The 22409-nt window shown below is 40.0% G+C and overlaps 1 protein-coding gene across 1 annotated transcript in view; it reads left to right on the forward strand.

Moving 5' to 3' along the window:
- The first annotated feature begins 4539 nt into the window (after positions 1-4539).
- Positions 4540-22409, forward strand: part of pappaa (pregnancy-associated plasma protein A, pappalysin 1a) — a 97307-nt gene continuing 79437 nt past the window's right edge. The window contains exons 1-7 of the mRNA XM_073839929.1: positions 4540-4927; positions 7654-7946; positions 8697-9466; positions 14428-14573; positions 15123-15416; positions 16182-16374; positions 17506-17627. Coding sequence (XP_073696030.1) covers positions 4540-4927; positions 7654-7946; positions 8697-9466; positions 14428-14573; positions 15123-15416; positions 16182-16374; positions 17506-17627 — 2206 coding nt within the window. The remainder of the gene's footprint in view (positions 4928-7653; positions 7947-8696; positions 9467-14427; positions 14574-15122; positions 15417-16181; positions 16375-17505; positions 17628-22409) is intronic.

Here is a 22409-nt window from a genome sequence, read left to right on the forward strand (position 1 = left end):
TATATACATTCTAAAAAATGACATGATATTTGAGCAAACGCACATAATATCACCTATAATATCACCTTCAATATAATCAATTTCCAAACTACTTTCTTCTAACTACCAGTGTGTTTAATCTAACTGGGAAAATGGTCTGTTTAAAGAGATTTCTTAAATATGAAAAAAAAAAAACTCACTCAAAAATCTTTTGCTATCATTTACTCACCCTCATTTCATTTCAGACTTCTTTTCCTCTATAGGACACAAAAATAAATATTTTAGTGTTTAATGAAATAACTGATGGCCAGGGGTCAGTTCTTGACTTAATTGTTGGTTAATTTAAGAGATGCACATCAGTACTGAAAAGTTTTTTATTTTTTTTTATTTTTATTTTTTTATCTAGTTTTGTCTTACTTTCTATTATAAATATCTAAAATTTAGATACATTTATACTCTTAAAAATAAAGGCGCTTCACAATGCCATAAAAGAACTTTTTTGTCTAAATGGTTCCATAAAGAACTTTTAACATCTGAAGAACTTTTTTTCTTTTACATAAGGTTCTTTGTGGCGAAAGAAGGTTCTTCAGATTATAAAAAGGTAAGAAAGAGATGGTTCTTTAAAGAATGGTTCTTTGTGGAACCAAAAATGGTTCTTCTATGGCATTGCTGTGAAGAACCTTTTAAAGCGCCTTTATTTTTAAGAGTGTACTGAAGAGTGAAGTCATTTTCTGGACAAACAAACAAATCAATTGATCAATCAATAAATGAGCCAAGACAAATAATCCAATTTACGTTTATTTTTCTAAGCCCTTGTTTTAATCATAAGCTCAATTCATTTGAATACATTTTCAGTTTTAAACAACTTAATATCTGAAGCAATTTTGTTTTTCAGGCAAATGTATCTTGATTTAAGATGCATGACAGTTAATGGGGAAAAATACTTTAAAATAATAATATTTATTATTATTTAATCTACAGTGTTATAACTAAGCAAACTTGCACCTTTCAGAAAGGTACTTCTATCCAATGAGTGACATTTTTGACCCAAGTAGAAACAATAAAATGTTTGTACCATTGGTCACTTAGACCCCAATAATTAAAGTTAAATGGTTGATATGGTTAAAAGTTGATATGGTATGTTGTACATTATTGCTACTTACATTAGACAACATTTCAACCTAATATTAAACTATTAAAGTTTTTTTTTTTTGAATAAGCTATTTAAAGGGTCTCAGACCCCAAACACAATGTAAGATGAGTTAGGAGCTCTTTGAGAAGTCAAGACTCAATGGGAATCAGCCAATCTCCTTCCTTAATATCAGAGTTGTAATTGTATAATCACTGGAAAAACAGATCAATAAAGGCAACACATACAGCTGTAATGATATTACCACTAGAACTGTCTAATAATTCAGGTCCAGTTATTTGATTATATTTTGATAAGTACTGTGCCATTGATCTGTTTTTGTTTCAGTGTTTTATTCTCTGATTTCAGAGTCAGTATTTATTACAGCAGGTACTGTTTCGAGTTTACAGCAGTGAGAATGGACAGATTAAGACACACTTTCATTGAATTTATAATATTACATTCAGTGACTTGAATGGCTCTGTTTTGGTTCTCTATGTTTGCTGTTGCCTTTATAAATGTTAATTGTTCAGCAGTTGTCTTGTTATCATTTGGTGCATATTTCTTATTTACTTTTTAGGCCATCCAGTTTGCTTCTTCACGGGAACAGATTCCCACCAGTGGATCCTCTGCAGTGAATGGGTGCCGTCAAAATGAGAGTCCAAACAGCTCATGAAAAAAACATCACAATAATCCACACCATCCCAGTCCATTAATTAACATCTTGAGAAGACAAAATCTGTGTGTTTGTAAGAAACAGGATGCGTTTAACTTTAAATTGTTGCTTCCGATTGAAATACAAGTCCATAGAAATGCTTCCTTCAGTGAAAAAGTCATCTGGTCTGAATCAGGAGAGAAATAAGCACAGATCAACCACTGTTTATAAAGCCAAAACAGTCCAAAATAAATATGTGGGTGGATTAAAGGACAAAATGACAAAAGGGGATGGCCTTTTTCACTAGAGGAAGCGTTAAAATGGATTATGGAAGACTATTCGGATGGCTTAAAGTTTTATGACAGATTTGTTTCATAGAAACCTGCAGCTTTTGGCTTCACAAGATTGATGGAGTGAGGTTGTGTGGATTATTGTGATGTTTTTATCGGCTGTGTTTTTTTTATCTACATCTTCGATGGTCTGAGGGTAAGTGACTTTTCAGCAATTTTTTATTTTGGGAAACTATTCTTTTAACAGAGAAGTCAAAAACATGCAAAGAAAACAGAATATAAGAAGTGAAATGCTGACTAGCATATACACTTACAAAAATAATTAAATATTTTTACAGTAATAAAAATAGAGCAACGTTCATGGTTGAATTTGTTTTGTAATACATGAACAGAAATGAATAGATTTCAAAATTGAATAAAGCTTTAATAATACATTACATTAAAAAACCAAAATGCACATTCAAATCAGCATACACTTTGTTAAATGTTGTTTTGCATCAATTAATCTGTTAATCATTATTTATTTATCCTTTTCTTTTAATATATTTATTTTTAAGTAAAGCAGTTATGAAGTATTCACCCTGGACTCTATGAAATGGAATTTAGTGTAACTGAAGGTTTCCTCTAAGGATCATTTGGCTGACCTGACCGCTGTGACCTGTGTCATTCTTCTGTTCTGTCTGGACAAAGGAAAAAAATGTGGTCTCACCACTGCAATGTGACAAAACTGAGACAAATATTTAACATTGGTTTGGCCCAGTTTAATGGTAGGTAGCAATTTTCTGCTGTCTGCGTGTTCGTTTACACCAAACAAACAGAGAACAAAAGCTCTTGTGGCATTCCACACCAGCTCTGTCTCCACGCTCCACACAGATGGTCTGCCATACAAAGGTGGACCACCTCAAAGAACTGAGGAAATGAACTCTCCAACAATTTCATGCAGAATAGCGCAAATTCCTGCTCTTTGTGCTTCTCCATCCTGTTCTCGTCATCATATTTTTTCCTCTTTTAAAGTGGTGCATGCAAACTGACTGAGAATTTAAAGTTTTCATTTTTACAATGATTAAGTCACACTTTACAGTGTGTTTTACATGATAAAGTATTGCTGAGATATTCTAATGAAGCTTATGTGCTTACGGGGTTAAACGTAGTATTGTTTTATTGTAACATACACTAAAACATTTTATAGTAGAAATTTCTAGTAATAAATATCACATTTAATTACAAAAGCAACGGCAAATAACACAATGAATTAAACTGGATGTTTTAAGTAGAAAGGCTGAAATAAAATTACTCTAATAATCTTTGTTATATGTACAACTTTCAAAAAGTGCAATGCAAATGATTTTCTATGAAAATGCTTAATTTTAAGTCTAATCTAAATCTCATCTCTAGTTTAGATAGTTTTAAAAGAATAAAATATTCTTATCATGTATCACTTTTTAATTTAGAAAAAAATTATTTATTCATATATTTTTTTTTTACATTTATTTACAGAGCTGCAAAATAGATAAACAAACCACAGAGAAAACAACAAATATTATAACAACAGGAACAAGTGATCCAGTGTGACTTTGGGCACTTCTCTAGTGCTGTGAAAACTTTCAAATGAATGAAATGGTTTGAATTGTAGCCACTAGAGGGATTCGCGCGCGCGCACACACACACACACACACACACACACACACACACACACACACACACACACACACACACACACACCCCTTTTCAACTCTGGAAACACTATCCAACACTTGGAGGAGCATGTGTGGAAATGCTCCTGCCGTCAGTGCTTTACCTGTGACTTCAGCACAACACGAGAGGAGGATCGGAAGGAGAAAAACTCATGCAGGACTGAAACATGGGCTGGTCTGCTTCCATCACATTCTCACTCTTAAAAGACTGAAGGATCTCCAGCGGAGCTCACAGCATATATGAGGACCCGCGATGCTCTGGACACCTCCGAACCTCCTGCAGACCATCTCAATCACTTCAACTTCTAACGCCGAGACAACTTCAGCACAAACAGCATCTGAATGTGCCCCATCCTCAGATATGACAGCTCGTCATGTTCGGACGTGTTCTGCATTCATGAATTGTTCTTAAACATTGTTTTGCGAGTAGATAAAGACAGAAGTACAGTGAGTGTGAGAGAAGCTCTTTATTCATTGATTACTGATCGAATCAATGAATTGAGCCGCGATCTCGTCAGAAGACTCACTTTTGCCTCCAGAAGGAGCAAAAAGAAAAACTCAAGCACACAGAACGGCTCGTATAGAGAAATAAAGAGCTTCATGGATTTGTGTATCTGGAACATTCGTCTTTGACAAGCGATTGTGAAAGACGAGGAAAAGAAAAGAAAACAATAACAAGTGGAAGGACTTTGGAGAGGAAGAGCGCGTCCGTGCGCATTTCTCTGGGACGTTATCATACCCATCCGCATCATCATCCTCATCCTCATTATCATCTCTCTTGTGTTGAATAAAATGAAAGTTTGGACTTTTCTCCAGTGTCTCGCCATCCTGCTCGTCCTGTTTGTGGGATCAGACTGCGGGACGGTCCTGAGAAAGACCCGATCCAAACGCGAGCTGGTGAAGATCAGAGAAGCCAAAGCGGTCTTCCCGGGGGCTTGTGCCACCCGCCTGCCCCGGGGCAAGCGCTCCCTGCCGGCGCTGGACCGCCGGCTCCCCCGCCAGCGGCGCCGCTCCTCTCTGGCGGAGGATGCGAGCTCCTCTCGGGGAAAAGCCGTTTATTTTACGGGCAGAGGGGACCAGCTGAGACTCAAGCCCGGTGTGGAGATACCAAAGGGCAATTTCACCCTCCAGATGTGGGTTAAAGCGGAGGGTGGGCAGCGTTCCCCTACCGTTATAGCTGGTAGGCACAGATTTAAATGCATTTTACGTGAGTTTGTATGACATGAATGTTGGCGAAAGAGTAATGCATGTGAATAACGAGGCTTGACCGAATGGTGTTAGGATGGTTAGGTGCATAACTTGCTCGTGCCCCTTACAACATCCATATCGATCAATCAGTTCCGATGTCGAATGATTAAGTAATCGCGTACGTCAGCGCGGAGACTCCACACACGCTTCAATTTATTTCTGATATTAGCTTTTGGGCTGAAGTGACAGGAAAACGATGACTTCATTGGTCTAAAACTAACCTATCCAAAAGCTTAGGTTTGCCGTTTCAGCGCTGAGCTCAAGAGAGCGAGCGGGACAGGACTTTCCCCCCTCCCCGCGACTTTGCGCGTTTGGAGAGGCACCCGGTTTACACGTACGACCCTTGAATCCCCGCAAGACCCCAAATCCCCCCACCTCCATTCAGCTCGAAGAAAACGAAGAGGAAAGTGAAGCTGTTCCGAGCTTTGCAGATGTCTGAACGATGGCTACACACGTTAGCCTACCTAACCGCATCGCAGTGCAATTACGTTCTCCTCTGGTACCTGCAGAAAGCACAAATCTGAGTTTGCAAACGCCACCACAGTTGTGTAGACGTTGTTTTTTCAGTGAGTAAGCATTACAACATCGCTTTCGATTCCGCTTTCCGCCGACAGAGAGCGTAAAAGATACGACAAGTCGGTCTTTTTTGTCATGAGCAGAAAAAATGCTGGCTGCGAGAAGAGTGTTTTTCTACGCAGTCACGCACGACTAGACAGACCGGAGTGAGAATCCACTACTGATGCGGCAGTGGGCATCACTGATTTACGCGTGGCATCTGATGTCAGTGCGCCCCCCCCCCCCCCCCCCCTCTCAAGTAACTGAGATGACATCATCTGTTTCAGGCTTCCAGTGGGTTTGCACTGGACCAAATGACTGACCAGCATTACAGAGATGAACAGTATAAAATCTCCCACACACGCATGCATCGGATCCATAAATGCATGCATGATGATGCTGTATTTGGATATAATCAATACTTTATACAGTGGGGCCCAGACATCTGATATCACATTCAGTAATCATTTTATGCAAATGAGCAATTAAAGTTAGGAAAAAAGTTATCTGTACATTATCTGCAAGAAAACTAATATGTGGAGACGAATGCAACGCATAATCCAAAATATGGGTAAAAACCTCTACTAATCAATATGGTGAATTCTAGTCACTTTATAAAGTAAGCACATTTATAACATTAACCATGTGAGATTCTGTGTACAGAAAGTCAGACGTCCGTGCTTCTGCCAAAGTCTAAAAGTCTCCCCCCACATACATCTGAATTTAATGAGCATCAACACTGACTGAATATCTGTTGTGTTGGGATATTAAAAAGAAGAAAGAAAAAAAAAAACTACAAAACAAGAAAAAAGTGATTGAAATGCCCTCTGGATTATGTAGTCATGCTTAATCTTTTAAATCTAATTCATGCCTCTAGGAATGAAGACATAAGGCAGTTGTTTTGAGAGAAGCCACTGCTTCTACATAGCAGTTGTTGTTTTTGCCCCATGTTAGCCTTAATGTTGAGACTTAATGTTGTTTTTGTTTTGTTTATGTCATGTTTTCATTCCATAACGCAGAAGATTGAAAAGTGAGGTATAGAAGCATTTGACAGCATTTGATGAAGGAAAAACAAAAAGGTTATCAACGTCCTAATGTCAGTAAATTCAGCACCCTGAACAGCGCTGAGTTTCTGTCTGCAGTATGTAAGATAGATTTGGATGAGTGCTCTATAGACCATCAGTATTATTTATGGTTATGACTTGGCAGTTGAAGAAGAAACCGAGACGGACATCATCAGACGGCAGATTAGACATCTTGTTTAGATTGTTGATTTTTAGCTTTGGAAACAGTACAGGAAAAAAAAAAACAGACTTGATTTCAACAAAACCTTATGTTGACTTTGATCAGATGATTAACACTGTCCATCTGTTTCAAGAGTGTTTTCAACATGTTAGACTGATGTGAGAGCAAGAAATAGTGCTTAGTTGACACTGATCTTCCATGATGATGAGATATAAATTGGCTTACACAGCAGATCTGATTTGAGATACTGCAAGCTTGACAGGTTAGGTGACAACAAGGGCAGGACATTTAGGTTTCATGATGCTTAAAACATGGCTTGACCAAAATAGCATACTGTACTGTATTGTGTTATTGTGTAAACTTGGGTAAAGTATTTTTTCTTCCAAATCCCCCAACCTGAGAGAATATGTAAGCCTGTTCTGTCTTAGTGTTCCAGTGATCATTTGTCTCTGATTTGACTTGCCCAAAAATTCCACACTATTGCATTCTACTTGGAAACTGTGTAGTGAACCCCCAGCAACAGCGTAATACAAATTCTTAAAATTTTAGATAAAAAGTAAAGTCTGGACAAAAGTAAGTTAAAGTGACAATATAAATAAAAAAGCATAATAAACTGAACAATTGTAAAGGAATGAAGGCCTACTAGCATACTACTCATGTTGTTTGGCATTAAAAAAATGCATGCATGTAAGCTACCTAGGGTGCTTTGTTCAATGGCGCCTGAAGGTTCATGTCATTTTGCGATCCTATACTCTGTTTCCTTTTCAAAGCACATTGTGGAGTATTGTTTCTTGACTTGTCCTTCATTATGCATTTGGATTTCTCTCCTGACACATTTGTTCTCATTTTCCACCATAGGTCTCTTCGACAAATGCTTCTATGCCTCCAGTGATCGTGGATGGCTGTTGGGAATTAAAGCTGTGAGTGAACAGGGGAACCGTGACCCGCGTTTCTTCTTCTCCCTTAAAACAGACCGAGCACACAAAGTTACCTCCATTCACTCGAACACCCGCTACATGCCTAACCACTGGGCCCATGTAGCTGTGACTTACAATGGCCTTTATATGAAGTTATATGTCAATGGTGCTCAGACAGCTGTTAGCAGGGAACAGTCAGGTGATGTCTTCAGCCCCCTTACTAAAAAGTGTAAGGTAAGTTTAATTCTTTTAGCATTTCAGAGTTGAACTTTTTACACAATATTCTGGGAAATCACACAATCAGTTTTTAAATTATAACTTTTTTATCAATAGTTAAATGTGAAGCGTGTAATTTCTGTGCCTCTAGGTGAACCAAACCGACAAACTCTTGAATGTTTCTTGACACTTTTAAAAGTGACATATCAATTGAAAAGCACTAAAAGTGTTTTCAGTTTTACCTGAAACAAATGAATGTGAAATTGACCTTTTATTACACTGGTTGTAGTTCATATCACCGCTGTTCGGAAATGAAACTAAAACGTGAATATCGCAATTAAATATATTGTACCACCTACAGTAAACCCTATTTTAAACCTAATCAATAGGGTTATCAAAAGACACAGATATGCCATTTTATCTTGCTTTCTATAAATCCTTCTAAGTCTTTTCTCTCTAGACTAATGTTTTATGGGACTTGTTTTATGGGCAAGTGTGAGTTCAGTACCAGGTGAGCTACTGAGCAAGTTTACCATGCCAGAAAAGACAGAAAATGCATTTGTTTACAAATCATGCGCTCTGATAGTGTTTTGAGCTCAAGACATAGTATTGTGTACTGGTATAGTACTTAAATAAGAGAAAATATTTTATCAGAAAAAAAGTTACACGCTTCACCTTTGAAAAAGCTGGCAGATCTTACATAATGCACATATTGTATGCAAATAAAAATGGATAAATGTAATGGATTGATCTGATTTAAAACTCAAGGTGCTGATGGTGGGTGGAAATGCCTTGAATCATAACTACAGAGGCTCCGTGGAGCGTGTCGGTTTGTGGCGACAGGCTCTCTCTCAGAGGCAGATCATGAGGGACATGCATGGACACGAGGACCCTGAGGACCTGGTTGACCTTGTGATCCGTGAGACATTTGAACACCCAGGGCGCAAATGGCTGGCTGTGAAGGACGGCAGCTTCCCAATTCCAGATGAGGGTCCTCGTGCAGGGTTGGGGTCTTTGGACACCACCCTGGAGCCTCCAGCTTGTGGACAGACGGTATGCGACAACACAGAAGTGGTGCGCAACTACAATCATTTCTGGAGCTTCCGTCGCCCTAAAACGGTACGATACCGCGTTGTGAATGTGTTTGATGACTCTTTGCGCAAACCCACAGTCACAGATCAACAGATTCATCTGCAACATCAGCATCTGAATGAAGCCTTTAGCATGTACAACATCACCTGGGAGGTGACTGTGCACAATGTGAGCAATTCCTCTTTGTATAACCGTCTGGTACTCGCCAACTGTGACATTAGTAAGGTGGGTGATGAGGATTGTGACCCTGAATGCAACCACACCCTGACTGGCTTTGATGCTGGTTACTGCAAGCCCAGGACGCGGTGTCCTGAACATAAACAAGGAAACGGGGTCTGCGATCCGGAGTGCAACTGTGAGAACTATGGTTATGATAATGGAGACTGCTGCAACCCTAGCATCACTGATGTGACCAAGACTTGCTTCAATCCAGCTTCTCATTTAAGGTAAGAAGATCAGAATCTCTAACTAACTGTTGTTTTTTAGACACCTTATTTAGTAGGCTATATCTCAGAGTCAGTAGCTAAACGTGAGTCCTTTCTGTATGACGTTTGCTCCCTGTGTTGTCGTGGGTTTCTTTTTGGTGTTCCAGTTTCCCCTACAATCCAAAGACATGCAGCATAGGGAATTGAAGACACTAAATTGTTTTTAGGTATTTCTTAATCCTCAATTTCACTGCATAACAACTACCAACTGCTATAAATATATCCAGCTTTACTTGCATACATAGAGATAATACTCAGATAAAGCAAAACACTAGGCTACAGAGCAAACCTTAACTGATTGTTTATGTCGTTGCAATTACCAGCTCTAAACTGCTAGACATTAAAGTACTGTAAACATTAACTGTAAAGCTGCTTTGAAAAAAAATGAGTGAGGGTCCGGTGGCCTACCCCTGGTCCGGACACAAGAAGCGTCAACCTTCCTTGGCTTGGTTTCACATTTGCCAGTCAACAGAGTATAGCCATGTAAGAATAATCTTTCACATGTGAGAAATATTTGCCAGTTTTAGGTTTTCATCTTTACATTTTATTACCATAAACAATTAACAATCAGCAGTTTATTTACTGTCCATTCCAGCTTCAGGAGGACCACTTTCCTGCAGACTTAAGATACAAGACACCTGCCTGGAGGTCTTTAGTGATCCTCAAGACCTCGATTAGCTGGTTTAGATGTGTTTAATTAGTGCTAAACTCTGAAAGGTGGTTCTACAGAAGCAGGATCATGCATTCCTGGAATAGAGAACAATTGGCAAACATGGTGTCCCGAGTAGCATATTGATTTCTAGAGATTCGTCTTCCTCTTGGTATGGATTTATGGAGCTAAACATCTCTTCCAAATCTACAGATCCATCCACAATTCAATAGTGCTAATTTTTTATTAAAGAGGGAGGCTGAAGAGCAGGGGTTCTTAACTCTGGCCTTCAACCTTGATCAAAGTCACCTGTCTGTAACTGTTTAGCAGAGATTGTATTAAAAAAATGTAAAACAGTGTAAAAAAATGTAACAGTCAACTTGGATCACATGTGCCTTGATAACCAATCACATTACAGCCTTGACGTCATTGAATTTCAGTTCAGGGTTGTGCGACACTCAATCACCATTTACAGATACCATAGTTATTGGGAATAAATGGGAGGTGCCATAAGCTGAATTACACCCGAGCCGATAGGCAATTGATTCATTAAATAATAAACTGTTTCCTTTAAAAAGCTGTTTATTCAGCGTAGTGAAGCCTCTCCTCCATTGACATCCATTTAAAGAAAACGGCCTCTGGTCTCCTTTCCCAAACTGGAAGCGTTTTTACACTTTTTGGCCTAAAGGTTGCAGGCTTGCCTTTTGGCTTTGTTTCTAGTGATTCTGAAGACCTTGATTGGCTTGTTTAGGTGTGTTTGATTAGGGTTGGAGCTAAACTCTGCAGGGAAGTGTGCCTCGAGGGCCAAAGTTGAGACACCCTGCTGAAAAATATGCATGAATAGTGGCCAAGTCTCTGTAGGTCAAGGATAGCTAACCCTGCTCTTGTAGGACTACCATTCTGCAGAGTTTAGTTCCAACCTCAGTCAAACACACCTGGACCTGTCAATCTAGGTCTTTAGGATTACTATGAACAACAGCCAAGTGTGTTGGAGCAGGCTTGGACCTAAAGTGTGCAACTCCCTCAGAAGCAGAGTTGTCTATTCCTGTTTCAGGCAAGTGCTTCTTAAAGCCACATCCAATTCAAGGCTGTATCCGAAATTGCTCCTATACCCTTAAATAGGTCCCTATTTGAGGGGACAGCCATTTGTAGTGATGTCCAAAACTATAGTGCACTCATTGAATCCAACAATGCACCGCAAAAACGAGTGTACAACCCATGTACACTCAATGGCTAGAGAATACCCATAATTCCCTGTGAGAGTCGTACAACTAATTAATTTCCGTTTCTCGCCAGAAGATGGCGCCTTCAGCTGAATCATTTGTCCATTCATTTTACAATGCGCTCGTCCACGGCATACAAGCATAATACAAAACAGTAGCCCCCTTAGTTGTTGTGAATTCATTGTAACAGCAAACACAAACTATCCAAAAGTGGCAGTCCTTCCGGTGCAGTCAGTGTCCAAATTCACTCACTCTTTTTCATTCCCTCCTTCAAGTAGACTATATTAGTGGACTAATGTAGGGAATAGTAGCCCAGGTCTTGCAATCTACTATTGAGCTAATGAGTTGAATCAGGTGCACTAGATGAGTGAGACATCCAAAATCTGCAGTTAAGAAGGACTGTGGTAATTTGTAAGGGTAATTCTGAGTCTCTTACAACTGTTTAGTTATTGCAGTGGGGTCTTCTCTTCTAGCTTTTCATGAGCAATCAAGAAAAATGTTTTTATCACGGATCCCTCTAGGGGAACTGTTACCACCTGCTCTGTGGCAGTTTGCTCAACACCAGTATTTTTGCCAAAAGAGTAAAAGGAAATTGGATTTTCAAGTCTGAGTACTTGAGGCCATTGGATAGAAAGCACAACATGTTTACAATTCAACCAATGGATAAGGTCTGGTTTAACTTTTGGACTATATGAAAGGTAGCTGTGTTTCACAAAAAAATAGGTATAGCCCCAAGGACACACGTACTATGGTAATCCTAAACTATGAGATTTGTTTTATGGAGGATTTATTGCCCTAAGAAGTAGTTTTTTGGTGGCATTTGTTTTAGTTGGCTGGACTACAAAGTAAAAGCCAAAAAAAAAAAAAAAAGGAAGCCTATTTGATTCCTGTTTAGACTGGTTTCCAAGCAACAATTTTGTTTTCGAAATGTATTCATAAACGTTTGTTTACAGAAGCGCACGAAGGTTCATGAGAAAAGTTTAAACATTCCATGTCGAGAGAAAATAGTGAATGAATCGATAAGTGAAAACAACCTTTTTACGTCCTTGTTTTGATCTGTATGATTCATCCCAGTATTCCAGTATTGTCCTTGAATTTCTTCTGCACGCCTTAATTGAGCTTCTCTTTCAAGGGAAAGCGATGTTTTCTATTAGCCATTTTGAACGTGTTCCAGGCCGCAGAATCGCATCCAATAGTATTCCTAAAGCTCTTCAAATGACTCTGTGTGCGGGCTATGAGGTGACATCAGTCACGAAAAACACACAGGTGGTTTTTCCCAAATATTATCCCATCGCAATCATCAAGAGACTGTTTATCACTGGATATCCAATCCAGTAACAGAAATCAGCAGTTGGCCAAACCTGAGCTTTCAATGGAAATATTGCAACTGATGGATGAAAGATGGTTTAGAAAGATTAGAGTGAGAACCGAAGAAGAATTTTCAGATAAGCACCCCAAGTGGTTGTTTATTTTGTTTTGATTATGGGACGTCTAGGGAGACACGCTGATGGCTGCACCGCAAACATTCATCAACATTCCTTCTTAATTGTGGAATTCTGGATGAACACTGTGCTACATGCGTGGCACAACAATGGCTGTGTGGTCGGACATTTATTTTTGTAGACCCGGAGCCTGTTACCACTTTGCTTGTTTGGAAATCTAACTAACAGGAGACATCGGGTCGGAGTCTCTGAAAAATGTGAATGATATCGGTTTATGTTGTCTTACATGTTTTAGGCACGTGTTTTAAGTTATTTCTCCATGCTTTCTGAAGAATGTATACACTGCCACATTGTTTTTGCAAGCAACAGCCCATGTGTAAAGTGAGATTTGTGTTTTTACCTTCACAAGATCACTGATCAAATATGAAGCCGTATACCTTGGACGTAGTTGTGGTTAACCCTAAGCCAGAAGTTAAATGTTCTGTGCGAATCCTCACGATGTACACATGCTGTATGCATTATTTCATGCCTTGCTTTGGATGTCTGCCCGTTTTGGGCACGTTGTAGATGTGCAGTAAGAAGAATGTCTGTCGTGGCTTTGGTCCAGAGATTAGTCACAGGTGAAAGGCCGTACTACGTTATCATCTGCCTCTGTCGCGACACCCATGCTTTTCCCTTGGTTGTTGTGTTCGTTGGGTTAATTGATGAATGGGGTTTCCTGAGTTGTCACACGGGTCACCTCAGGGAGGTCCCTCATCAGGTGCTTTACAGTCGCGTGAACTCTAAGTGCCAATGGAGCCCATAAACCTAACGGACATTAATGGTTTTGCCCTAATGGAGTGTTCTGGTGTAAAACAGGCTCTTAGCACGTCGAGTGAAAGGAGCTACACGCTCATAAAAGCACCTGTCTCTGGAAAGACACTTACATTCGCACACCTGCTTTGGTCTCCTAGCTCGCTGTTAAAAACGTTAATGCGGACCAGACTGGGGAAAGAGAGAACATGGTTGTAATAGCTTCTTGAGAGCGATGTTAACGGTTGCTGGACGGCTTCTCCGTTGGCACGGTAGAGAGAGTGCAAATGCAAGATCACAACTTAGTGCTGATTGCTTTTGTATGCATAGATTTTGCAATGTAGTGATAATTATAGTGATAATTTCAACTTTTAAGGTGAAGGGCCAAGAGCCAAGATTTGCATTACCTAAAACAGGACTTTAGGTCTTGAATATCATTATGGATCCATAGTGTTTCTAGTCAAAGCTCAGAATTGCGCAAACAGATTTCATTTTTGTGGCAATCACTCTCATAGCAACTGCTCATCAGTATACTACATATATTGTAGACAGACATTCATAGTATTGCAACTTTACACTGCCTGCCAATGACAAATGAAGCCCACCAATGTTGGAATCAAAAACCTTGTTGGTAACGCTCCATCATGATGACCGAGTTTTGGTTCACCAATGTTATCCCAGTACTTGGTGCGCAAATACATATTTAAACTCCCCTGAATATTTTGGGGGAAAAGATGTTACAATAACTTTATTTATTCTGTTTTCATTATAGACATTGTGCTCGTTTTCACCCAGTGTCTCCATCTTTTGCTCCAGGGCCTATCTGGATGTGAAGGAGCTAAAAGAGATCCTCAAGCTGGATGGTTCAACACACCTAAATATTTTCTTCGCCAATTCTTCAGATGAAGACCTAGCTGGAGTCGCTACCTGGCCATGGGATAAGGAGGCACTGACACATCTAGGTATAGAAATGACTGTATAAATGCAGTCCAGTTCAAGAGTCTGAATTGCAGTCATGTAAGACTTATCCTGTCACACTCTGTTCCTTTACCTTCTCTCCGTTGCTATTCTCAAGACGTGAGGAATGATGTGAGGAGTATGTAAAGGAATATGACCAAAATTACAGTACATTTTAGCTGCATTTACTCTGCTCTATCTGATTTTTTTGATTACATGAGCAACAGTCGTATTAGTGCTTAAAAGTATTGAAGAACAACATGACCGAACATGTTTTATTGGATGTCCGTGCTCTAGGAGAACATTGATTAAACAGTTCATTTTTTGCTGTTTGTGCACATTCAATGAGATCCAATCATTACCAAATACCAGTGACAAATTGGATTTGGTTGACAGTTTAAATAAACTAAATAGACAAGAAGCTCTTTAAAACCAAACTTAAGTTTCTTTGACAAACTGCATAGTATAACCTACTTATTTACAAGAAGTGACAAGAATCTCAAGTATTTAAGCACATGAGTGTTTACACTGTTCTTTTCCTTCTCTTTGCTTAGGTGGCATAGTTCTGAATCCATCTTTCTATGGGACATTTGGCCACACTCACACCATGATCCATGAGATTGGTCACAGTCTGGGACTGTACCATGTTTTTAGGGGTATCTCGGAGATCGAGTCCTGCAATGATGCATGTTTAGAGACCGAGCCGTCACTGGAAACAGGAGATCTGTGTGCAGACACCAATCCCACACCCAAATACAAGCACTGCAGGGACCCTGAGCCTGGCAACGAAACATGTGGCAACCGCAATTTTGTTCACACGCCCTTTAATAATTACATGAGTTACGCAGGTAAGAACATATCTACGGAAACTCTATTCTGTTCTACTCTAAAATAGTATTTGAGCTTGACTGAAAAAGATGGTAACACTTTAGTTTAGGGACCAATTCTCACTATTAACTAGTTGCTTATTAGCATGCATATTACTAGCATATTGGCTGTTTATTTGTTCTTATAAAGCACATATTAATGCCTTATTTTGGATGACCATATTTTAGATCCCTTAACCCTACCTAATACCTAAACTTAACAACTATCATACTTTTAATAAGAAGCAAATTGTGAGTTTATTGAGTAGTGAGAATTAGTCCCCAAACTGAAGCATGACTGAAAAGTCATTTAATGATGTTTCTTTGTTTTCTTAACACATCACATATAATCTCAAATAGACTCTTCACTGACTAACCAGGGGGCTGTGTAAAAAACAGATTATTGTCACACAGTGTATACATTGAAATTGTTAGTTTATCTCACTCTTTGTTTAAATTATAACTATTCTAATTGAATATATATATATATATATATATATATATATATATATATATATATATATATATATATATATATTAATAAATATTTAATACATTTATTTCAGCTTTATTACAGATTTTTGCTTTGAGTAGCTATTACTCACATTACCTCAAGTTACCTCAGATCGCGAGCTGTCAAAAACAAAAAAAGCATCGATTGATTTCCACATTGGTCTTTGACCTTCTCAACAGGATTGCCGTTACATGTGCTAACTTACACTCACACTTACACGTTTTTTTCCCCAGATGACGACTGCACTGATTCCTTTACACTTAACCAGGTAGCTCGCATGCACTGCTACCTGGACCTCATCTACCAGACCTGGCAACCTGACTACCGGCCCCCTCCAGTCCCCATGGCACCCCAAGTGGTAGAACAGCAACAAGAGTCCATTACTGTGGAGTGGTTTCCACCCATTTCTGGCCACTTCTATGACAGGTGAACTGAGGTTGCAGTGGCATAGCACATACCCGAGGGACTATTTTTACACATTAAACATATGTGGAAAAATACACATGAGTATATGGAGAGATGCAATCTGATATATGAAAGGTCATGCAATATAAATGTGGATGTAGGCAGAGAGGAGACATGTCTAAGCGTGTTCTGTTTAGTAAATATTGAAAGAGGAGAAGTCAGAGATATTTTGTAATCGTTTTTTGAGTACAGTCAGAAGAATAGATTGGAGGAAGTGCAAAACAACCGAGAATTCTCCGCGCCTGCCAAATCGCTAACACATGCTATCAATTAATGGCGCTATTTCTAAACTGTGTTTAACCGGCTGCGTCGTAGATACAGTGAAATGGTTCGCATAGCCTTCCAAAATCATCTTGTTGGCTCTGGAATATCCACATTTCATGACTCAGACCTGTGGAACTTTGTTGGGTTGAGTCTCTTTGTTATTTTGCATTGGTTGTCATCGAGCTGATTGCCGTCAGAGATATATTTATTTGTGGGCCTGCAGACAGTTCGCAAGGGACCGTTATGTGAGAGACAGGTGGAATTCACTGAGGCAAGCAGCAGGGGAATCCCCTCAGCATGTTGAGACATGTTGCTCTCAAACTCTCCACTAGGACCATGTGACATTGTTTACTGTATATCCCTATCACATTCTAACACCACAGTCCGACTGCTTAAACCAACCAGATTTGTCATTGCCCTCTGGCAAAAGTGCTTAATGAGTCATTGGAGCTGATAAGGGAATTTTCACACCAGAGCAGTCTTGAGGAGAAACATTTTTAAATAGTGTGACAGAAGCATAACTGTTTTCAACAGTGTACAGTAGTTATTCCTAGAGCAACCTGCTTTTTCCAACAAGTCGTGGTGGAGTACAAAAGTATTATTCAAGGGTTATTAGTCACATTCAGGGTAAATCTAATTGTTCAGATTCAATTCTATATACAAAAATCTTGACATTAAACTCAGTGAACTCAATTTTTTCAACACTTTCTATTTTTGTTATATTTGTAATTTCTCCCACTCTGGTATGCTTAATAGCCCCACATAGACGATTCCCATTTAACTTGCCGTATCTAAGTTGCATTTTGTCTGTCTCTGTTGGTTTCCTAGAGAAGTGGGATCAGTATGTGATAAATGCGCAGAGGGTCGCGTCCTCCTGCAGTACGCCTCCAATTCTTCATCTCCGCGCCCCTGCTCGCCGTCTGGCCACTGGAGCCCCAGAGAAGCAGAGGGTGAGTTTTTCGTACCTCCATCGTCAAATCCTTTCTTCTAAACACACTTGCTTGCCTTTGGCTAGTCCTGCTTCATAGAATCGACATGCCGACTGCATCACAGGCTATTGCGTTTGTTGTGTCTAAGATGCAAGTGCCAAAAGTGCCTTAATATTACACATTTTTCAGCTATCCGGATATAGAGAATGTGTCATAGAGGTGATTAACTCGTCTACTGTCTGCATTCCGGATAAGTGTGATTTAGACTCAAGCAAAAGCCTTGAGAAAATATTTGTGGTCTGTGCATGTCCCCGGACAGATGCTTGTGTGAATTTCTGGTCCAGCATTCGTAATACTGAACTGTCTCTGCAACCAGAATAGAAAACCTCAATGTATCTGGCCCATTGAAACTCATTACTAAAAGCCCCATTCGTCTCAGCGGGATACTTTCTGAGCAGAGTCAAATGAGTGTGCAGGCTCTCCTGGTCAGAAGCATGCGGTTGCAAAAGTCTCTTGAGTTCATGACGGCAGCATCCCAAAGGAAATGTTTGTTGTCTGTTGTCATGACGAATTTGCATCCCAAGAGTGAGATTCTCATTTCACATTCTACTGGTATAGTAGGACATCCAGACCTGTAGATTAACTTCACATGTCAAATGTTTTTGTTGTTTTGAGTCAACTCAACTCAAATACGTAGAAAAATGGGCAAATAGTGGGCAAACAGTTTATAAAACCATTTGACTAACTTTTAAAACATATAAAACTTATATTTACTAACATTTTACACCAAAATTTGCTCTGCTCAATGACCAAAAAATTTATGCCACTGAGTCACCGTTTCAATGTAAACCAAGGGGTCATTGTTTGGCTAGTTAGCATGGCCCCATTAGTCTTTGTTGATAGATGCCATAACCACACACTTTATAGGCAAAAATCATTCTAGCTTCATGCATTCCTTTTTTTAATCAGCATTTGATTTTGGGCAAGTTTCATTAAAAAACAAACAAATACAAAACAAATGAACAAAAAGCTAAGTTAAATAAAAGTTTTTGTAAAAGACTAAGTCCAGTCCACTTCCACTCGTCGCTCGTTTCTTCTTCTTCATCACTGTGTTTTGATACAGACGGTCAGTACTCTTTCAGAAAATGTGTAATAGCGCCTCCTACCGTATAACAGTGAAAACACAGAAAGCCTGAAAATGTCGTCAATGGCAGGAAAAGAGTTAAGAGTGTAAAACAGATTTAATTTCTTATCTTTTTTGCTGCCATTTACATCCCTGTTCAGGACAGTAACTAGTGAAGAATTTGAAACTACGCGTGTCCTTGTGGCGCATCACTGTTTCCATGAGGTAACTGTCATACAACTCCACAATATTAGTCACATGACATTTACAGCTCAGGTGATTGGTCCAGAAACAACTTTGACTGCTTGCCAGCTGAGCAACTGCCATTGAGATTAATAAAATGCACCTTGAAAACCGATAGTGCCACAGTGTTCAATGAAATCAACCTACAGTTTATAGTAGACTTAGTCATTTACAGTGCTCTTGTACAGTGTAAGACAAAATTATTTTTTTTATATATATATTTTAAATGAATGCTCGCCTTGTCAGGGCATTGTACACTGGCTCCTCACACCGATCTTGTCAAAGCATCCCGTCTCTCCTCCAACAACACTTTTATTCTTGGATGAAAGAATGCATGCTTAAAATTGGCATTTTTTCATCTATTTTCATTTTTTCCTTTGCCTTTCAGTACGTCTTATACTTGTTCTCAGTGTAACTGTGAACAGCAAAGTGAACAGTTAGCTGGCGGTGGGATTTTTTTCCCTTTATAAATAGTCTACACAGCTGTGCTGCTCCAGAATTCGCAGACAGCTGCTTTATTAATTATTGTTTGTGAGCGTGGCTGGCATAAAATAGCGTTGTGTCAGTTAGTTCGACTTACATCTTGGAGGAATGCTCTTACTCTGCAAATCAGAGCTTTTTGTGAGATTTTTGGCCTGGTGATATATGGCGTATATGTTTTTGTGGTCAAGGCTGTTTCAGCAGCATTATGCTCGTGCTGCATGCCCTTACAATTAAAACAGTTCCCACGGTCAGGGCGCAGGTTCGTTCATGCCTTTTTAATGAGATGGTGTCTTGCAGTTTTGATTTATATCTCTAGCAGAAGGAAAGGCTCATTATCAATTGGAGGAGTGTTTCCTCTTCAAAGACCTGCTTTGATGATAATTAACTCATGCAGACAGTGATGGATACGGGTCAGAGATTGCTGTTAACCTTATTATCAGAGAGCACTTCACTTCAGAACCCATCATTTTCACTAAATGTTCTCCAGTTGGAGACAGACCATTCATAATTTCCTTGATATGACACTCTCTGTTTAGGCAGCACACGCACGCACTCTTAAAAATAAACATATGCGCTCTCTCGGATAAACATTAATACATGCCGCCCTCCGCACTTGTTGCAGTGTTACGGAGACATGCCTGGGCTTGCCGCTGCTCCAGCGTGTAAACGGCTCTCTGTTTTCCCTCTTGGAACGATGCCCTGTTAATCACAGTCCCCTCAACGCGCCCCTCTTACGCTAGCATTCATCCTGCGTGACATGCCCCGAAGACTCCAGCACAGCTGCTTGGCGATCTATTTGTTTGTGCTTCACGGCCAGCGACGCCGTTTCAGCGTCTTCTGCCGCGTCTCTCCGATGGCATTGCCACTCCACCTGCCGGCCGTGGAGTTCACAGGGTTTGTGGCTGATGTCCTCAACACACTCCTGCTGTTTGTATTCGCAGCCTACGCAAGTTGGAGTACCTCTCTCGTAAATCTTTACGGCCAGGAGAATTATAGCAGACAGAGGAAAAAAGCACAAGAGAAAGTTAGAGGGGGAAAAAACAACTGCAGATTGGGGAAACCATACAACCCACTCTCGGCACTTGAGGCCACAGAAAATCACACGTGGTTTGCAGGCAAAGAATGCAAACCATCAGACTGAAGGGTTGGTTGGGCCGACCAAGAGATTGAATAGTGAAGGGAACAACTTGAAAGCTTTATCCTTCAGTGACTAAATATCTGCGTCTGCTAAATCTACATTATAAAGCAGTTTGGGCAGATGTTAAGGGATGTTTTACAAAGTGCAAAAAGGCTCTGCTTCTTCTCCATGCTTGTGCTTCCTCTCCATTGCACATGACATTGTCTGATCACACCATCCGTGCGCATCCCGATTTTTTTAGGTGCTTGCATGTGCATGTGCAAGTGATTGAATGCTCAAATAGAAGGGTTCACTTCGCAGTGTGCATGCATCAAATTTGTCCAGCCATGCTTGCATTCAATGTGGTCTATGCTTGTGGTCAGGCTTGCATGTTTAACTTTGCAGGAGATGGAGCAAAACCAAGAAAACAAGAATATCTCAATATATCTAAGTTCAATGCTTTTGCAAGTTCAATGCAAGGAGTGCAAACACACACATAAAATTACTTAGTGGCAACAAATACTATTCATCCTGCAGTTAAATTACTTTAAACCTAACTATAGTAGCTTACATTGTAGAAAGCTGCATTGTTTGTAGCAAACCAGACTCATTTAAAAATATGTGCTTATTTTCGTGGCATCGTTTCTGAAACACCAGTATTACATGCCTTAATGTTTTGCAGCAGTTTCAAAGTGAAATGTCCAGTGAGTGGTGCTAAAAGGTGTCCATTTTGGCTTTTTTTTTATTCCAGGGAGTTCGAATGTCCAGGGAATGTTGCTAAAAGGTTAATTCACTGTTGGAAAATAACATACCCCCTTGTAACGCCATGCCAGCAGAGGGAGCCCTTGTCCAGTACTGTTCTGTTACCGCTCCCTCTGCTTCCTCTATGGTTACTTCCTGTTTGGCAGCCATATATAGAGGGCCATGCCAAACAGGTCCTTGCGAAGTATTGTTTTGCCTGTGTAGACTCTACCAAGCGTTTTCCATTGTCTTGTTTCATAGTTGTCATCATAGTTATTGCCATTGCCATTGCCATAGTTTTACCTTGTTTCATTGTCTTGTTTCATTTGCTACTTTGGACTGCCCTCTCGGCTTTTGACCCTCGCCTGTATTTTTGGATTACGTTTTGTCTTGCCTAGGATATAACTGTTTGCCGGTATTTTTACCCTGCCTGTCTGGACCACGATCTGTTTAATAAAGCTCGCAATTGAATCTATCAACGCTGTCGTCGAGTCCCCGTTACAGAATACTTCGCCTCACCACAGATCTAGCAGCTTTTTCACCACAGATCATCATGAATCCATCAGATCATCTTGTTTGCTTCCGTCAAGATAATTGCTCTATTGAGGATCATGTGGCTGATTTCAGTGAACTCTGTTATCTGTTGGACTTCAAGGACTCTTTTCTAAAGGACATTTTCTATTTCTGTTTGAGCAAGAATATCTCATGCAAAATGCCACTACACAGCCCATACTGGACTCTAGAACATTACATTGACTTTGCGCTCCGGTTAAGTGGCCCTGCATTTATTGTCGGGATTGCAGATGAGGGGTCCCACAATACCACAGTACCCACACCACTAGAACATTCTCACATCCCATCAGTCACGTCTGGAATTGTTCACGTCATGCCTACAAAGCCAAAGCCTGCTCAAGTCATGTCTACCAAGCCAAAGGCTTCTCACATCACGCATGCCAAGCCAAAGCCTCCTCACGTTATGTCTGATAAGCCACAGCCTGCTCATGTCACGTCTGCCAATCCACAATCAGCCCACATCAAGCCTGCCGCTCCAGGGCCTGCTCACGCCATGCCTGCCGCTCCAGGGCCTGCTCACGCC

The sequence above is a fragment of the Garra rufa genome, chromosome 5 (genome assembly GCF_049309525.1).
Source record: "Garra rufa chromosome 5, GarRuf1.0, whole genome shotgun sequence".
Lineage (NCBI taxonomy): Eukaryota > Metazoa > Chordata > Actinopteri > Cypriniformes > Cyprinidae > Garra > Garra rufa.